The 17309-nt window shown below is 36.5% G+C and overlaps 1 protein-coding gene across 2 annotated transcripts in view; it reads right to left on the bottom strand.

Annotated features, from left to right (window-relative positions):
• The window catches only part of PDCD6IP (programmed cell death 6 interacting protein), a 61750-nt gene that overhangs the window by 23966 nt on the left and 20475 nt on the right, over positions 1-17309 (bottom strand). Inside the window, exons 4-9 of one of the 2 annotated variants that reach the window (XM_057554410.1) lie at positions 14483-14610; positions 12010-12163; positions 10731-10831; positions 8349-8465; positions 1648-1870; positions 196-319 (exon numbers count right to left, since the gene is read on the bottom strand). In XM_057554410.1, coding sequence (XP_057410393.1) covers positions 196-319; positions 1648-1870; positions 8349-8465; positions 10731-10831; positions 12010-12163; positions 14483-14610 — 847 coding nt within the window. Of the gene's footprint in view, positions 1-195; positions 320-1647; positions 1871-8348; positions 8481-10730; positions 10832-12009; positions 12164-14482; positions 14611-17309 lie in introns of both variants that reach the window. The other variant, XM_007191507.2, reaches the window with a different exon arrangement.

A 17309-nucleotide genomic window follows, 5' to 3' on the forward strand; every position in this document is an offset into this window, starting at 1 on the left:
CTTCCAACTATAATACATTTGCCAGGGTTCAGTAAATATAGTGTCCCCAAGAAATGTGTGTGTGTGTCTATATTTGTTATTTCAAATATCCTTGACATTCAGCTCTGAGCTCAGAAAACTACAACGTTCATAAATAATCAATCAGAAAACATCAGAACTTTAGAGATAAATTTATGAAAGTTAAGCTCTACTTACCCATTTGCCAAAGTGGTGGCTTCTCTCATTTGAGCAATTGATCTGTTAACTAAATCAGCTTTCCTCTGACCACAGGCAGCCAAAGACTGCTGCACTGACACAGGAACCATCTTCTCAAACAGATCTAAAATTAGAAATCAAAATTTCCACAAAACTTTAAGACAAAAACTCAAACTGTAAAGTGACTACTCATATTTCCTTTCCAATATTCACATTAAAAGTCTACAAATATTTAAAGAACAAAACTAAATCACTATTGAAAATACAATGATGAAGAGAATTTTTAGATCACCATATTCGTGGACAATGATAACGAAAGCTTTTTCTTTGAACTTAACTTTCTTAGCTTTTAAAGATATGTTAGTCATTAAGTTTAAAGGATCTTTGGTGAAGAAGATCTACACAGGAGAAAACAATGCTTATTTGTTGATGAAACTGATTGAGTGGGCCACAGTGCTATGGTTTCCAGCTCTACCACTTCCTGGCTGTGCAACCTTGGGCAAATGACTTAACCACTCTGCATCAGTATCCTCATCAGTCAAATGGGGATAATAATAGTACCTGTCTCATGGAGTTGTTCTGAGAAATAAATGAGCTAATATTTGTAAAGTGCTGAAAAGAGTTTCTGGTACATGGTAGACACTTTGTGTTTGTTAAATAGGAATAAGTACAGTTGTCCCTTGGTATCTGCAGGGGATTGGTTCCAGGACCCCCGGCGGAAATCAAATCCGTGGATGCCCAAGTCCCTTATAAAAAATGGCACAGTATTTGCATATAACCTACACATATCCTCCCAAACACTTTAAATCATTTCTAGCTTACTTATGATACTTAATACAATGTAAATGCTATGTAAATAGTTGCCAGAGGATGGCAAATTCAAATTTTGCTTTTTGGAACTTTCTGGAAATTTTTTTATGTGAATATTTTTCAATCAGCAGTTGCTTGCATTCATGGCTATGGAACCACAGATACAGACGGCTAACTGTAAAATAACCACCCAATAACTTAGAATATTATCCTTGGCATCTCAGCTAGAGGCTACCATAGTATTGCATATACCTACAATATTCAAGGATATTATAACATTTGATACAACCATGACTCCAGAAGTTTATATGTTTAAAGTCATGTTTATGTATATTTTATTAGCAGAATCTTAAATAACAAATGTTAACAAAAAGACAAATGCTCACTGAAGTCGTTATCATTACTCAGACACACAGTTTCAAGTTTTCTGACTCTGTTATATATATACTTCATGCTTTACTACCATTTACTTTCCATCTTAAAATTTCACTGTAATTTTTATTCTCATATTCACTTTGAACAACATGAATGCAAATTATATTCAAAGCATACAATCGCAATTATGTGATTTTAGCTACAAAAAGTAGATTAAACTGCAGAAAAAATAAATAAGATTAAAGTGCCTCTGAACAGTTGACATACCGGTGAATTTCTGGCTGATGGGTACACTGACTGGCGTAGATTTCACAAGTGTGGCTTTGCCAATAGGGTCTAGATCTTTAAGGTCTGGAACTCGATCATGATAAATGAAGTCATTATCCTTCTTTGCTGCAGTAAGGGCACGGTTGATTTTGTCAGAAAATTCCTTCACGTTGACGTATTCATCATAGCGAGATGCCACTGTTTTAATCAATTCTGCCGCATGCTAGTTAAGAAAATGTAAAAAAAAAAAGAATATTTTCTTTCTTTTTTTCAACCAGGTATCCAAGCACTGGTTTTTTTAAAAAATCTTTGAGGACTGGCATTACTAAAAATGTGGTCAACAGAACAGCCTAGAAATTCTCCCATCACAAAATACCAAAATATCAAAAAATGAAGAATAATACAGAGGAGATATTCCTTTAAAGACATAAATGAATTACCAAGAAAATAAAAGAAATCAAAACTATAAGCTGACATTGAGGAAAGCTGGCACTGACTGTTGGGTATTTCTGTACCCAAAGGATAAGCTATTAAAATGCATTAAAAGCTCTCAGAGAGACTTAAGACAGGGGTCTTGAAACTACATAAGACAGAAAACTAAGAAACATCCCTTTCACCCTCCACATGAAGGCAGGAACCTCAAAGGGCTATACCCGTGATGAAAAGGGTGAGTCAGAAAAAAATTATGCAACATAGGAAATCAACAAGGAAGCATGCTGTGTCAGCACCAATAGGAATTTTTTCTTTAAAGGCTGCCCTTGTGATATGTAAGATGAACACATGCCTCACATAAAGTTAGGGTTCAAATTACTTAGGTGGTGTTAGGTAGAGTAACACCAGATAAAATAGACAATAAAGTCAAAAGCATTATTAGGGATAAATTCAGTATAAAACACTTTCCAATTTGCCAGAAAGATGTAAAACCTCTTAAATATTGTATTTAAAAGCCTTTATCTATATAAACAATTATAATGAAAAATTGCTAAATCTACCCAGCATTAGAGTGGAAGATTTTAACATTCCTGTCTCAGAAATAAATGGAGTAAACAAAAAATGTGTTAAGATTACAGAAGATCTGAACAACACAATTAATGAGTTTGATTTACCAGACAGAGAGAACCCTGGCTTCCACAGTTAGAGAATACATAATATTCTCAGGTATATAAAGACCATCTATATAAAGCGACCACATGAAGAGATAAAGCAAGTCTAAAACACCAAAATTACAAGATTACAAGAATGGTTTAATATTAGAAAACCTACTTATATAATTCTCCAAATAATAAATTTAAGTTTAAAAAATCGAATTATCTCTAAAGATGTTGAAAAATCATTTGATAAAATATTCACTCTTGACATTTTTTTTAAATTTTAGTAAAATAAAAATAGATACCCAGTTCCTTAACATGTTAAAATCTTAACCTCCAAAGCTAATCTCATGCTTAGCAGAAAAATAAAAGAAACATTCCTAGAGTCAAAATAAAACAAAGATCACCAGTATCGTCATGAACATAGAACACAGAACATGTCAAAATAACCAGACAAAAGGATAAAATTAGAGGTATAAAATTTAGAAAAGAAAAGGAACAATTATTATTTACCAGCTTTTGCTGGTATATATTTGTATACCAGCAAAAGCTAAGGGAATTAACTATTCTAAATAAGAGATAGCTTAGATTCAAAATCAACAGAGCAAATACAGATAAACAACCACCAATTTGAAAAGATAACTAAAGAAAAAATCCATTGTTACTAGCAACAGGAAGACAAAATATCCAGGAATAAATTTTAAAATATATGTGCAAGATTAACATGAAATAGAAACAAGGATAACCAAAACAAAGAAAACAAAAGCTATACCTTTAGTGTAAACCAAGAGATGGGAAAATGCACAAATTTAAATCACTTTTTAAAGTGATCTGTACATCAAATTTGATTTGTAAATGTGGTCAAACGTTCCCCCAAATTGGAAAATTATTAGGAGCATAAGAAATGCTGAATACAGCAGGAGAAACAGGGGAAGGCTAAGGGCCCCACCCTGAGGGCAAAGTGCTTAATTAAGCAAATCTAAAAACAATGAAATGCAATGAGGTGACAGCTGCCAGCTCAAAGATAAAGGTAAAGCCAAATGGCCTGCCTGGAGCCACCCAGGGGTCACAGGAAAAATGGAATACTGAGGAGCCTTGTCCCAAGGACCTGCTGAGCACAGAGGCAGATAATTACAAGGGCAGGGATGCTGGGGGAAGCAGAACAGAGGACTGAAAGTGGGGAGAAGGCGGAAAGGGGATGAGCACTCAGAAAATGTCAACAAAATACAAACTCTGAAAGTAGATGCATCACCTGGAAAAGCAAAGGCTGTGAGGAACTCAGGGAAATACAGGCACAGAAGTGGAATCCTTCCTACACCAGGCTTTGAGAAGCAGAGAGGAGGAGAGGAGGAAGGGCCTTACACAAGCAGGCTTGGAAAGATACCCTGTGGTTCCCCCACCCAGGAACCTCTTGCTATTCCCCGACTAAAATCAAGCTCATTCAAACACAAGTGACTGAAAAGGCATCCCATCTGCCTCAACACTAAGAAACCATAAGGAAAAGGATGAAAAAGAGCAGTTTAACTTTCCAACAGATAATGAAAATTCACTGAAGAAACGTTGCCACAGGGAGTTCCCTGGCAGTCCAGTGGTTAGGACTCGCACTTTCACTGCTGTGGCCTCGGGTTCAATCCCTGGTCGGGAAACTAAAATCCCACAAGCCTCGCAGCACAGCCAAAAAAAAAAAAAGAAAGAAATATTGCCACAAAGCAAAGAACACAGCATACTAAAAAAACTAAAATAAGCTAAAAACTTAAGGATGCAATCACAGTACCAAAGACACACAAAATATGAACAGAGGACCAGATGGCCCAGATTAACAGGGGGTGATAGATAGCAAGAGAATGTGAAACGGGACCTGCAGAACTCAGGAAAGTGAGGAAAAATACGAAAATAGTTTAAGGAAGACTGTAATATTTATGTAAGGAACATGAAAGAGATAACAGACATCACAGAAATCAGTGTAAGAAACATACAAAACAAGAAAAAGTGAGGACAATTCAACATGGCAGTTGGGGAGCAGAGGCCATTACAAATTAAAAATTCATGAGACACATCAACCAAATGCAACATGAGGACCATGTATGAGTCCTCATTTGAACAAACCAACTGTGAAAACACATTTTAGAAAAAATCAGAGAAAGCTAAACTATGTTTGGATACTATTAGATTACTAGAATTATTAATTAGTATTAACTGTGCTAGATAGGATGACATTGTGGTTTTAATTTTTTTAAGACTTACATATACTGAAGTAACTTAAGGATGAAATGATACATAAGACAGCTGAAAATACTCCAAAAAAATAAGAGGGGAAGGGGAAACATGAAACGCAAAGCAAAATATTGAAAATCACTGAAGCTGGGTAATGGATATTTGATGATTCTTACTTTTATATATATATTTTTGAAATTTTCCATAGTAAATACTTAAATAAAATTCATACAGAAGCATAAACAATCTCCTTAATATCTACAAGCTACTATCATAACAAAGAAAAAAACAATACTTTCACAAAATCAGTTTTATCATCTCATTAGGTCCCTCATTAATGAATTAAATAAATTCTGATATGTATTCACTCTGAGTCACATTTTTTTATCTATAAAGAGTCATCCCTCAGTATCCGCGGGGGATTGGTTCCAGGATCTGCCACAGACACCAAAATCCAAGTCCCACAGTTGGCCCTCCATACCCACAGACTCTGCATCTGCAGATTAAACATAGTACACGACCAGCATTTGGTTGAATCCATAAATTCAGAACCTGAAAATACGGAGAGCCAAATGTTTATTCATTGAAATAAACCTGCATATAAGTGGACTTGGACAGTTCAAGCCTGTGTTGTTCAAGGGTCAACTGTATTTTTATGTCTTTTTGAAGATCGTACCTTGGCAGCTTTAGAGACTCCACCAGGATGATCAAGTGGACCCACCTTCTGGAGCCAAATGAACTGCACTGTCCAATAAGCGCACTTCATGAGCTGTATAAGTCCAGGTACAACTTTTCTTGGCCCCAGAAGTGAATCACAAGCAGCAATTTTCCCTTTGTTATTTTACCTACTGTTGTGCTATTCCTGACTCTTGTGATTTTGTTTTTATTTCTGGTTTGCTCGTGACTAATAAGTTTTTCCCCATTATTGTTAACAATGATTGCAAAGCTGATTGAATGGTGCAACCATCAGGTACATGGGGCAGAAGGAGAGACTACGGAGAATATGACTTGCTGGTCATCTTTTTTGTCTGTTTTGTTCTGTTTGCCTATTTCTCAGCTCAAATCAAGTGGAAAAATATCTCATACTTAATGGAAAGAGGAACAGCCCTTGGAGATATGAATCAGTAAGTATTTGTGTTCTATATGTTAACTTCTGACCTATGACTAAAGGTGTAAAACTGAAGTTATAAACTCTTGTGTGTCTATAACTGAAAAAAGTCTTTATCTCTTGTTGTGCGAGTTTGAAATAGTTTCCTTTTTCCAGAGGGGTTTTAAAAATTAGATTAAAATTTCAAAAGGAGCTCTTATATAACTGATTTATAGAGAATAAAGGCTTATTTGAATATAACAGTCCCAGAATTCCCCCAAAATAAAAAAGCTAAACTTCTGTAAAACAAACAGCAGTGCTCATCACCCAGTCATTACCCACTGCAGTGGCTGACCAACACTGCTCCCTGAGAGAGGAATTCAGGATGAAAAACAAGATGAGGCACTCTGTGCTTTCGAAAAACAGGCCCCTTAGACAGATGCATATCTCAGGAAGAATTTTAATGAACCCAGATTCCCACATCTTCCCATACAAAGAAAAGCACTAAAATCATTAACTTGAGGTATCTGTTCTTTGTGACTAGCAGTAATGTTACTGAGACGTAAGCCTGACCGACTGTACATATTCCTTAGCCAAAATCATATATAAGCTGGTTTCTCCCCTACCTCTTCAGAGTGGTTCCCCAGAGCTACTGAGAGGCTGTCTCCCAGGCCACAGTCCCCAGTAAAGTCCCTGAATAAAACTAAAACTCCAACTCTTATGTTGTGTGTTCTTCTTTCAGTCAAAACTCCTAATACTCCTAATACTTTAAATATGCTACCCCGAAAAAAATCTCTCCCCCAGAAACCCCATTCTCAGAAGCATTTTCATATAATGCTTTCATATGATGCTAAGTTATTACAATCAAAGTGAATCCCTGGAAAAAATAAAATGTTTGATAATCTGAGTGTGCCCATCTCTGATTTTGTCAGTGTGGAGGTGTGGAGTATAATACAAGCATACACTTTATTTTTTATAAAACTTGGGTTTCGGGCTTCCCTGGTGGCGCAGTGGTTGAGAATCTGCCTGCCAATGCAGGGGGCACGGGTTCGAGCCCTGGTCTGGGAAGATCCCACATGCCGCGGAGCAACTAGGCCCATGAGCCACAACTACTGAGCCTGCGCGTCTGGAGCCTGTGCTCCGCAACAAGAGAGGCCGCGGCAGTGAGAGGCCCGCGCACCGCGATGAAGAGTGGCCCCCACGTGCCACAACTAGAGAAAGCCCTCGCACAGAAACGAAGACCCAACACAGCCATAAATTAATTAATTAATTAATTAATAGAATGTTTTCTTAAAAAAAAAAAATAGAATACCGCTAGAGGCTTCTATACCCCTAGTAATAAAAACGCATTAAAAAAAAAAGAAAACCAAAAAACTTGAGTTTCTTTTCTCATGAAGACTAATTAAACTGAACTTCCTAAATAAGACTTGAATAGTATCTTCTAATACCAGTCCATATTTAAATTTCCTTAACAGTCCTCTTCCTACCCTCTGCTTACCAACCCTCAAAATACAAACAACTCATGTAAACAGCCCTTGCCCCTTCTGCGAAGTTGCCCCAGATGTCACATCAAGTTTCTCACACACCCAGTGCTGATACAACAGCATAGAAGGTACTCTGTTGATTACCTAATCTATTTATGTATCTATTACCACCGTCCTTTTCAAGCTGTGGAATTGTATGACCCAATTTAGACCAAGGCTAGGCCACAAGTTAAGTACTCCACATCCTTTCTGGAGCATATAATTAATTTAGAATATTTTATATTAAAATAAACATGGATAAATAAAAGAAAACTGAATGCAAATTTTGCATGAAATTTTTAGATAAAATGTGAGACTTCAAAAGCACACAGTAGGTATAGCCTAGAAAATAAAAACAATCACCTGACTCTGTTGACAGGGGAAATGAGTGGAAAAGATTTTTACGAGCAAACTTGGGAATCTCACTAAAAAAAAAGAGAAATCCAGGCTTCCCTGGTGGCGCAGTGGTTGGGAATCTGCCTGCCAATGCAGGGGACACGGGTTCGAGCCCTGGTCTGGGAAGATCCCACATGCCGCGGAGCAACTAAGCCCGTGAGCCACAACTACTGAGCCTGCGCGTCTGGAGCCTGTGCTCCGCAACGGGAGAGGCCGCGACAGTGAGAGGCCCGCGCACCGCGATGAAGAGTGGCCCCCACTCGCTGCAACTGGAGAAAGCCCTCGCACAGAAACGAAGACCCAACACAGCCAAAAATAAATAAATAAATTTATTTAAAAAAAAAAAAAACCAGAAATCCAAGTTACTTAAATATTTATTTCTGAGAAACTCACCTGTAACCTTGCAATCTCTTCTCCAAATTTCTTCTGCTGTTTTGCCAGGATAGACTGGTGGTACTCAGCATAGGCCTGCATGATACAGTGCTTTGCAGCCAAGACAGGGAACACCTCCTGGAAATAAAAATACTGACCAGGGGAGAGTCCAACCACACAAACCACCACAGACAACATGGGATGCAGGAAGAAAAAGGAAAAGGAGACAGAAATTAGAATCACCCCATTAATGGTTTAGAGATAGGTTAGTCAGGTGTAAACAGAGAAGACCACATGATTTTGCACGGACTGGATTCAATGAATTCAGTTTTTTTCTTCCAATTAGAATTAAGGTTTGGGTTCTTTTCTTTTTTAACTGTTAAATGAAGCCAATTAAGCTTTTACAATTCACTTTAATTGAGCCATGAAGTCAACATTTTGTTTACAAAGAAGAAAGGAAAGCATGCATTAGAAAGAGAAGTAGAATGGACATTCACAGAGGAACACCAAGCACAGGGCTTTAGAAGCTTTCTTGTGAGCCCTTACCCAGCCCTTAAGAGTTAACTAAACCACCATTACTCACATATACTAATGAAATTGCTCTATAGGACTGTTTCAACGTGTTTAAAAGACAAAAGACAGTAAAGTAAGTTCCCACTTAAATTCATGTCCTAAGAGACTTTTTTAATAAAGATGATTTTTAGCCATATAAAAATTACTCAGTATCACATACTCAAAAACACATAGCAAACAGACAAATGCACTAAGCTAATGACTAATATGATAAAGTGCTATTTTGCCCTAATTTGTTTTGAAAAAAATTCCAGTCAAAATTAATTTTAGAAGATCCAACAACATGAACCAAAAAAGCAGTAGAGGATCTTCTAAAATGTCAAATCCTAGCCTATAACCTCATTGTTTTTAGGAAGTACATGCCATATAATATCCAAGAAATATACTAGACAATCACTGTCTAGACAAAAAAATAAGAGAATCAAAAACTGAATTACTACCTTGTGAGCTTTCCTGTCTCCCAGTGAATAATTTCCTAGCTTCCTGGGTCACTACTTGCAGATATTCCAGTTTTATAACTAGAATATGAAAATACCTTATGAGCTTTATTAGTAAAAAGGCAAAAAATAAAAGACATCTAAATCTCAAACTGCACTCATGCCAGTTCTCAAGGTAAGTCTGGAGCAACTTGGTACTTAAACAGGAGATTTTCAAGGAATACCAGGATTGGTGCAGAGGTAGTTTCCAAGTCTTTGTAGGTGACATTCTTCTCTCCGGGACAGGACTGAACTAATGGCCCAACAGGATGTAACGGTACACTGTGCAGCTGATCATGAGGTCTTCCAGATGAAAAAAAGGTGAGAGGAGATCCCAAGTCTCTTTTTAAGAGCAACACTATTACTACCCAAGAGTCCTGGGCAAATTTCTACTGATCTCTTGGTGAATTTTAAATCTCCAGGAATCTTCAAATTCCCTAGTGCTCATATTCTGACTAATGTGTTGATGTACTTACATGCTTTTTTATTTCATCACAAAACTGTCTGTAATTTCATCATTTATAAAGATTCCTGAATGACTTATAAATCAATAAATTTCCCTACAAAAGAGCATGTAACAAATACCATTTGCTATCATACAGACAAAACTAATTCCTTGAACATTTCTGAGAGAAAGCAGTTGAATCATACTACATTTCAGTCTGTAAGTTTCCGTTTTTAAGCATTCTGAATTTACTTCTTAGTCTAATCATCTGCTTTATCATTTACAAATGATCATCACTGACTAGTCTCTTCAAATGCCACTTCAGAAAGGTTTATATTAAAACAATTAATACTTCCTGTGATATATGGTTTTAGATGGTTGTTTTCCTTAGCTGTCCAATAGCAGCCCAATTTTCTAGCCCTGCTGGCAAAACTTAATTCTAATCAAAGTACTGGATGAATTTGTTAAGTTTCCTTTTCCTTTTGTCTTTATGTCTGTTTTTGCGCTTTAAGATTCATCTTTAAGAAAACAGGACAATAATTAAAAGGGTGAATAATCAACATGCTCAAGTACTCATGCTGTACCAAATAACCAATGATTCAAAACTACACAATGCCCTTATCTGATAAAATTACTGGAGACAGGTGTTCAAAATTTTCCAGCAAGAGTTTTAGCTTGGAAAAACAAGTTTAGTAAAGAGTGGAAGCAAAGGCATCCCCTAAATATGAAAGAGAATTCGTCATGCATCTTAAATAAAAAACTGTTTCTACAAATATACTCTTCAAATGCCTCTCCTTAAATTTCAAATTTCTTTATAAAACATAATTTTTAATTTGCTTCTTATACACAAAAATGTCCAAATATTTCCACATGCAAAACAACCAAGTATTTACAAAAACAATAACTGACCTTGGGGAGAGTATCTTTGTACTGACACTGTTTAAAAGCATCACCAAAATAATCTGCAGCCTGATTAGCCAATTTAGCTATGATAGCATCTTTCATTTTATCTGGAATAAAATATTAAATTGACCATTATAATGAAAATAAATATAAAATAATCTGATATATCATAATAACTCAGTATAGACATTGAGATCACAAGTTTGTACATTTGTCTTAAAAAATTCTTATGGATGAAATCAATTCTTCTGCATACAACTTAATTATTCCACAGGCAGATCCAAAGAGTCAGAATAGATCAGCAGTTGCTAGAAGCTGGGGGAAAAGGGGAATGGAGAGTGATTGACAGTGGGTATGGGGTTTCTTTTGGGGGTAATGATAACGTTCTAAAATAAGATAATGGTGATTGTTGCAAAACTCTGAATACACTGAAAACTAATGAATTGTATACTTTAAAAGGGTAAATTTTATTGTTTATGAATTCTACCTCAATATAAGCTGTTATTTTAAAAGAAAAACTTTTCCAGTTCATTTAGCTTCCACCTGATGGACTGCTCCCTTATTTTCAATTTCTCTGTACTTACATATTCAGTCTTATTCTAATTTCTCATACTAACTCACATGCCTTATAAGAATTGTTCTTATTCCCTCATTCACAGGGCCAGGGACTCTGCCTGGATGGCTCCTTCTTATCAGTTAAGTCTGGTTTAAACAAGACCTCCTCAAAGAAACTCTTCCTGAATGATGAATCTAAAATAGCATGACTCCTCCTACATCCTTACCCAACTGCCAGACCACCAGTCATTATCACATCTTATTTTCTTCATAGCAATTATCTCTCTCTAAAATTACCTTGGCCACTTAATTTCTTGTTTATCACCTCCACCACAATAAATTGTAAGCTTCCAGAAAACAGAAATCTTGTTTGTCTGCTAACTCTATCTAGAGCCTATCACAGGGATTGGCACACAGTTGTACCCAATACTTATTTGCTGAATGAACGAATTTTTGACATATTACAAACCTATATAAATACTATTCCAGAGTTCAGTGTTTTAAGACAGTAACTATATATTTCATGAAAGACTTCAAACACAGCCTACATTCTTAAATGTGCATTTGTACCACCTTAAGGTCAGAAAAGGAAAGCTGAAAATTTTCAATAATCCGTGGGTCAAATTCAAAGAGGAAAGTTCTATGTTGAACATATTACAATCACCTTCTTATTTTAAAAGCCTGTCACTTCTTTTCACATGCAACAAAATAGAGGACAAACTGGAATTACCTCTCGTGGCTTTTAAAAAGAATACTTCTTGGGCCTGTGCCAGCATGATAAGACTGAGAGTCCCAACGGTATCTGGAGATATGTCCACAGTAGGCTCTCTATTCAAGGCAGATAAAACTGTCTCTTTAATATGCAAAAAGGCACCACTAGCAAACTAGAGGAAAGAAAAGAATTTCTTTTAAATTTGTAACAATTCAGCAAGATAATTTTCTACTGTTACACACAAAACCACTTACATCTGACCTATAGACAGTAAGCACAGTTTTCTAAAACACTATAGAATAACAAGAGATTTAACATACATTAAAGTCAAGTGCAGTAACAAACAAAGTAAACTGATGGGACAAATTGATTAAACTTTTTAGAAATACTTTCTCAAAACTAACATGAGAACAAAGGCAGGGAAAAAAACATTATTAAAATGTTTTTAGTCCTGAAATGCTCTTGCTTTGGTCCCAAATTCATCTCTCAAATAATTAAACATGCCATACTTTAGGGGAAACCTTAAATAGTACTGATACCTAGTCCTCTGGGGAACAGCATGACTATCCACTGCTGCGGATTTTTTATTTGGCTTTCAGAGCTCCCTGCTGAAATGTTCCCCATCAGATTTTTCTTCTCAATTATATTTCGCTGAGGTTAACACTAAAATAACTTTGCTTTTATGAAATAAATAACCCTGGGAAAAAGAAAGGTGGCAGTCTGGGATTAAAAAGTGCTGGGGGGCACTTCCCTGGTACTGCAGTGGATAAGACTCTGCACTCCCAATGCAGGGGGCCTGGGTTCGATCCCTAGTCAGGGAACTAGATCCCACACGCATGCCGTAACTAAGGGTTCGCATGCCACAACTAAGGAGCCCACGTGCCACAACTAAGGAGCCCTGGAGCCGCAACTAAGGAGCTGGTGAGCCACAACTAACACCCAGTGCAACCAAACAAATAAATAAAATTTTTTTTTTAAATGTGCTGGGGGTTATGCAGCTACGCTACACAGAGCTAACTCAAGGTTAACTGTACTGAAGTAAACATCAATGATTGCTGCAGTCATGAAGTATCATAAAACTAGAATGTCTCCAAGGAGTGATCAGCTGACTTGCTTAGTAAACTCACAGAATCACAGACTAGAACTGCAAGGGATCCAGTCTCTCATTCACAAATATGGACTGGAGACCTACAGAGTTTAAAGCACTTAGCCAAGGGCACAGAGCTTCTTGGCAGCAAACAGCCTAGACAGGGATCTAGGATCTCTTTCCATCACACTAGGGGACCCTGCTGTGAATCACAGAGGTGACTCACAGAATCGAACATATCCTCAGTAACTCAGAATGCCCTCTAAGATTTCACATGCCAACTAATGGAGTTACAATGAATGGAAAATTAAATAAAATTTTACTTCACTTTCACATTTTAAAATATTTGCCATTTATAGCCTCACAAAGGAAAGGTATATGCACCATGCTTGTCATCTGTGCCCATCTAAAATTGGGAGCATGTTGTGTGCTTAAAGTACATTTTCCTCTCACTTTGTTAGAACAGCATTCTTCACCTCTCTTCTAAACTTAAACAATGGGAAAGATCAAACTCCACCTCTGAGACAAGCAAATTCCAGAGCCATGAGGGACAGTATAAGAAGCATTTGGAATTCCATAAAATTTGGAATCAGAACACCTGAAACCCCAATCTACCACTTTATTAACACTTCTGCCCTTTAGTCTCGTCTTTAAAATGAAAATGGCATTATATAACATGCATCAAAAAGTTTATGTGAACATCAACATACTCTGTAAATTATAAAGGAATATAAAACATGAAAACATAATTATAGATATCACTTAACAATAATCACTTACTGTTTTTTAAATTGAAACAAAAAAGAAAAGCTGAGTAAATAACATACTGCCCCCAAATAATATGCCATATTAGTAAATGATTGTATCTAAAATCTAAATTTAGCTAACTTAAGAACATTACACATCTGACCACATTTAACTATGATCGCTCCACAAGCTCAGAGTTAAAATTTTCTTGCCAAGAGGTCTTAATTTTTGTGACACTGGTAAAATTTTTAGTGTGTCTCTCTGAGAAAAATTATGTAAAAATAACGTACAAATATTTTAAATGAGGTCATTTATTTAAAAGGGACTTGCCAAGGATTTCACCTCAAAACATTTAATCATTTGTTCTCCCAACATCTACTGAGCCTTTATTATGTGCCAGGCACTGTGCTAGGTGCTGGGTATACAATGGTGAGGAAAAACAGAGCTGGGTCCACAAGTAAGTAGTTTATCTAAGGGCTTCAAAAATATGTATCAAAAAAAAAAAAGAAAAAAAAATGTATCAATTCATTAAAAAGTACATTATTTTTCAAGAAAGCATCTGTGTGTAAAGAAACATTTATAAACCTAAATGCAAACTATTTTCAATTTAATCCAACTTAGTGTTGATGGTTATGTAGTAACTACTGTTCTGCATACCTGATAATGCTTAGCAGCGATTTTCAATCCTTCATCATTATCCAGGTTCTGTTCTGCTGCAATCTGGCTAGCTAAGGCTGCACAATTGAACAACACACAGCTCTTTTCATATCCTAGGCTTGCAAGAGCTGTAAAAAATTGAGAAGGAAAAATTTATCAGATGATTTTTGTTCTAAAGAAAATGAATATTTCAAAGAGAAATACTATGACCTCTATCCCACTGGCTCGCACAAAAACAAGTTTCCAGACCTGTTTTCTGACCCATAATACCACTCCCATATTCCTAGCTGCCCTGCCAGGCATCTATTTCCACAACAATATTCTCATCACCTAAAACTCAAGGATCAATAAATTAATCTTTCCTTCCCTTTACGTCCACACTGCTATTAGTCAGATTCAAAATAAGAAGTCATTCAAGTCATTTCAAATTCAATTAGAATAAATTCTTTCCATTTTTCCATCACCTCTCTCAAAATGATATCTTCCCATGACATTCAAACCAGTTCCTCACTACTACAAACCTATGCCAATGCAAGCACCTCCTAGCGTAAAGGAGTGAGACATGGAAGGCCAGCTAATACATCTCTCAGAGGTATAGAAGATTATATGGTTAAAATACAATTCTGACCAAGAATCTACACACCTCACATCCACTGGGATAGCTACTATCAAACAAAATGGAAAATAACAGTTGTTGGCAGGCATGTGGAGAAATCAGGACCACTGTGTACTGTTGGTGGGAATGTAAAATGTTGCAGCCATGTAGAAAACAGTATGGAGGTCCCTCAAAAAATTAGAAATAAAATTACTAGATAACCCAACAATTCCACTTCCGGGCATAAACCCAAAAGAACTGAAAGCAGGGTCTCAGTCTAAGAGATATTTGTACACCCATGTTTGTAGCAGAATTATTCATAATAGCCAAAAGGTGGAAGTAACTCAAGTGTCCATTGATTCATGAACAGAAACAAAATGTGGTGTGCACTTATAATGGAATATTAGCCTTAAAAAGGAAGGAAATCGGGTCTCATGCTGCAACATGGATGAACCTTGAGGACATTATACTAAGTGAAGCAAGCTAGTCACAAAAAGACACTCTATGATCCCACTTATATGAGGTGTCTAACGTAGGCAAACTCACAGAAACAGAAAGTAGAATGGTGGTTACCAAGTACTGGGGAAAGGGTGAAAAGGGGAGTTGTTGTTTAAAGGGTAGAGAGTTTCAGATTTGCAAGATCAAAAAGTTCTGGAGATCTGTTTCACAACAATGTGAATATACTTAACACCTCTGAACTGTACACTTAATATTGGTTAAGACAGGGAATTCTCTGGCGGTCCAGTGATTAGGACTGGAGCTTTCACTGCTGGGGCTCAGGTTCGATCCCTGGTTGGGGAACTAAGATTCCGCAAACCATGCGGTGCGGCCAAAAAAAAAAATAAAGAATTTTTAAAAATTGGTTAAGATAGTAAATTTTATGTTACAGGTTTCTTTAACCACAAAAAAATTTTAAAAAAAGAACAAATTCAATCATAGTGACATTCAAGGTCTTACATAATGTGCCAGGTATTGAACACCAAGCAAAATAATCAGAAGGCTTCTTACAAAAAATACTGAACAAACCATCTAGGAAAATCAGAACAACACTACAGCTGTGTGTTTGTGCCACACAATAGTGCCATAAAGTAAAACCCTCCTTGTTATGTAGCATTTTAGTAGTCTCCCTTGTAATTATGGTCAGCTTTTAGCTTGCCTCCAACCTAATTCTAGCCTCCTCACCATAAAGTAAAGCAGACATACACACCAGCTACTCTAACCTACTTTCTTAAATAAATGTATTAAAAATCTAGACTAACCAGGATATGAGTAGAACATGCAGCAAAATAAAGATCAAGGTAAACTGAAAATTTGAGCCCAGAGTAAACAATTCCAATAATAGAAAACATTTCAAAGATCCACATTAACATCCTTAAAGAGATTCAAAGATGGTACATCTATAAACAAGTACAGGATATTATTTTAAAAAGAACAATCCATGAATAAGAAAAAGCCCCTGGAAATTAAAAACTTGATTGCTAAAAGTTTTTCAAAAGAAAGGTTAGAAAATATCTAGGCAGCCCATAAAGAGAAAACAAAATGAAACGTGTAAAAGTTGTGAGTGAGTAGCTCAGAACAATAAACATTGGTTAATACAGCATTCTGAACAGAAGAGAGGAAAAAATGAAGAAGAAATTATCAAAGAAATGTATGAAAATTTCCCAGGGCTGAAGCGAGATAATGAGTCTTCAAACTGAAAGGGCCAACAATAAAATGCCATACCCCAAATGAAAGCCAATTAGATCTTTTGAGGTTTCTAACCATGAAGTATAAAGAGAAAACTGTAAAAAATCTTCCCAAGAAAAAAGAAACAGGTCACCTACAAAAGAATACTCAGCAGACTTTTCATCAGTAACACTGGATAGTAAAAGGCACGGGAACAATGCCTTCAGGTTCTGAAGAAACATGATTCTAATTAATTCAACATATATTAAAGCCAGTATGGCTAAAAAAAAGGGGAAGAAGGGACTAAATGGAAAGCAATGATGTCAGGGAGGTAAGAGAGCCAACTCTGCTGTAAAGCTTTAGCTTTTACTCTGAGTGAGGCAAGAAGTCAACAGAGTTTTGAACAGAGACACATTCAGCCCACCCGGTGGACAAAAGACTGTGGGGAAGCAGCAGTGGTGGAGGCCAGAGATTAGGACAGGTAGCTGCTGCAATAAGTGCGAGGGGTGATGGTGGCTCTGACCAGAACGGCACGAGCAGAGGTGCTGAGAAGTGACTGGATTTTTA

The sequence above is a fragment of the Balaenoptera acutorostrata genome, chromosome 10, assembly GCF_949987535.1.
Source record: "Balaenoptera acutorostrata chromosome 10, mBalAcu1.1, whole genome shotgun sequence".
NCBI lineage: Eukaryota > Metazoa > Chordata > Mammalia > Artiodactyla > Balaenopteridae > Balaenoptera > Balaenoptera acutorostrata.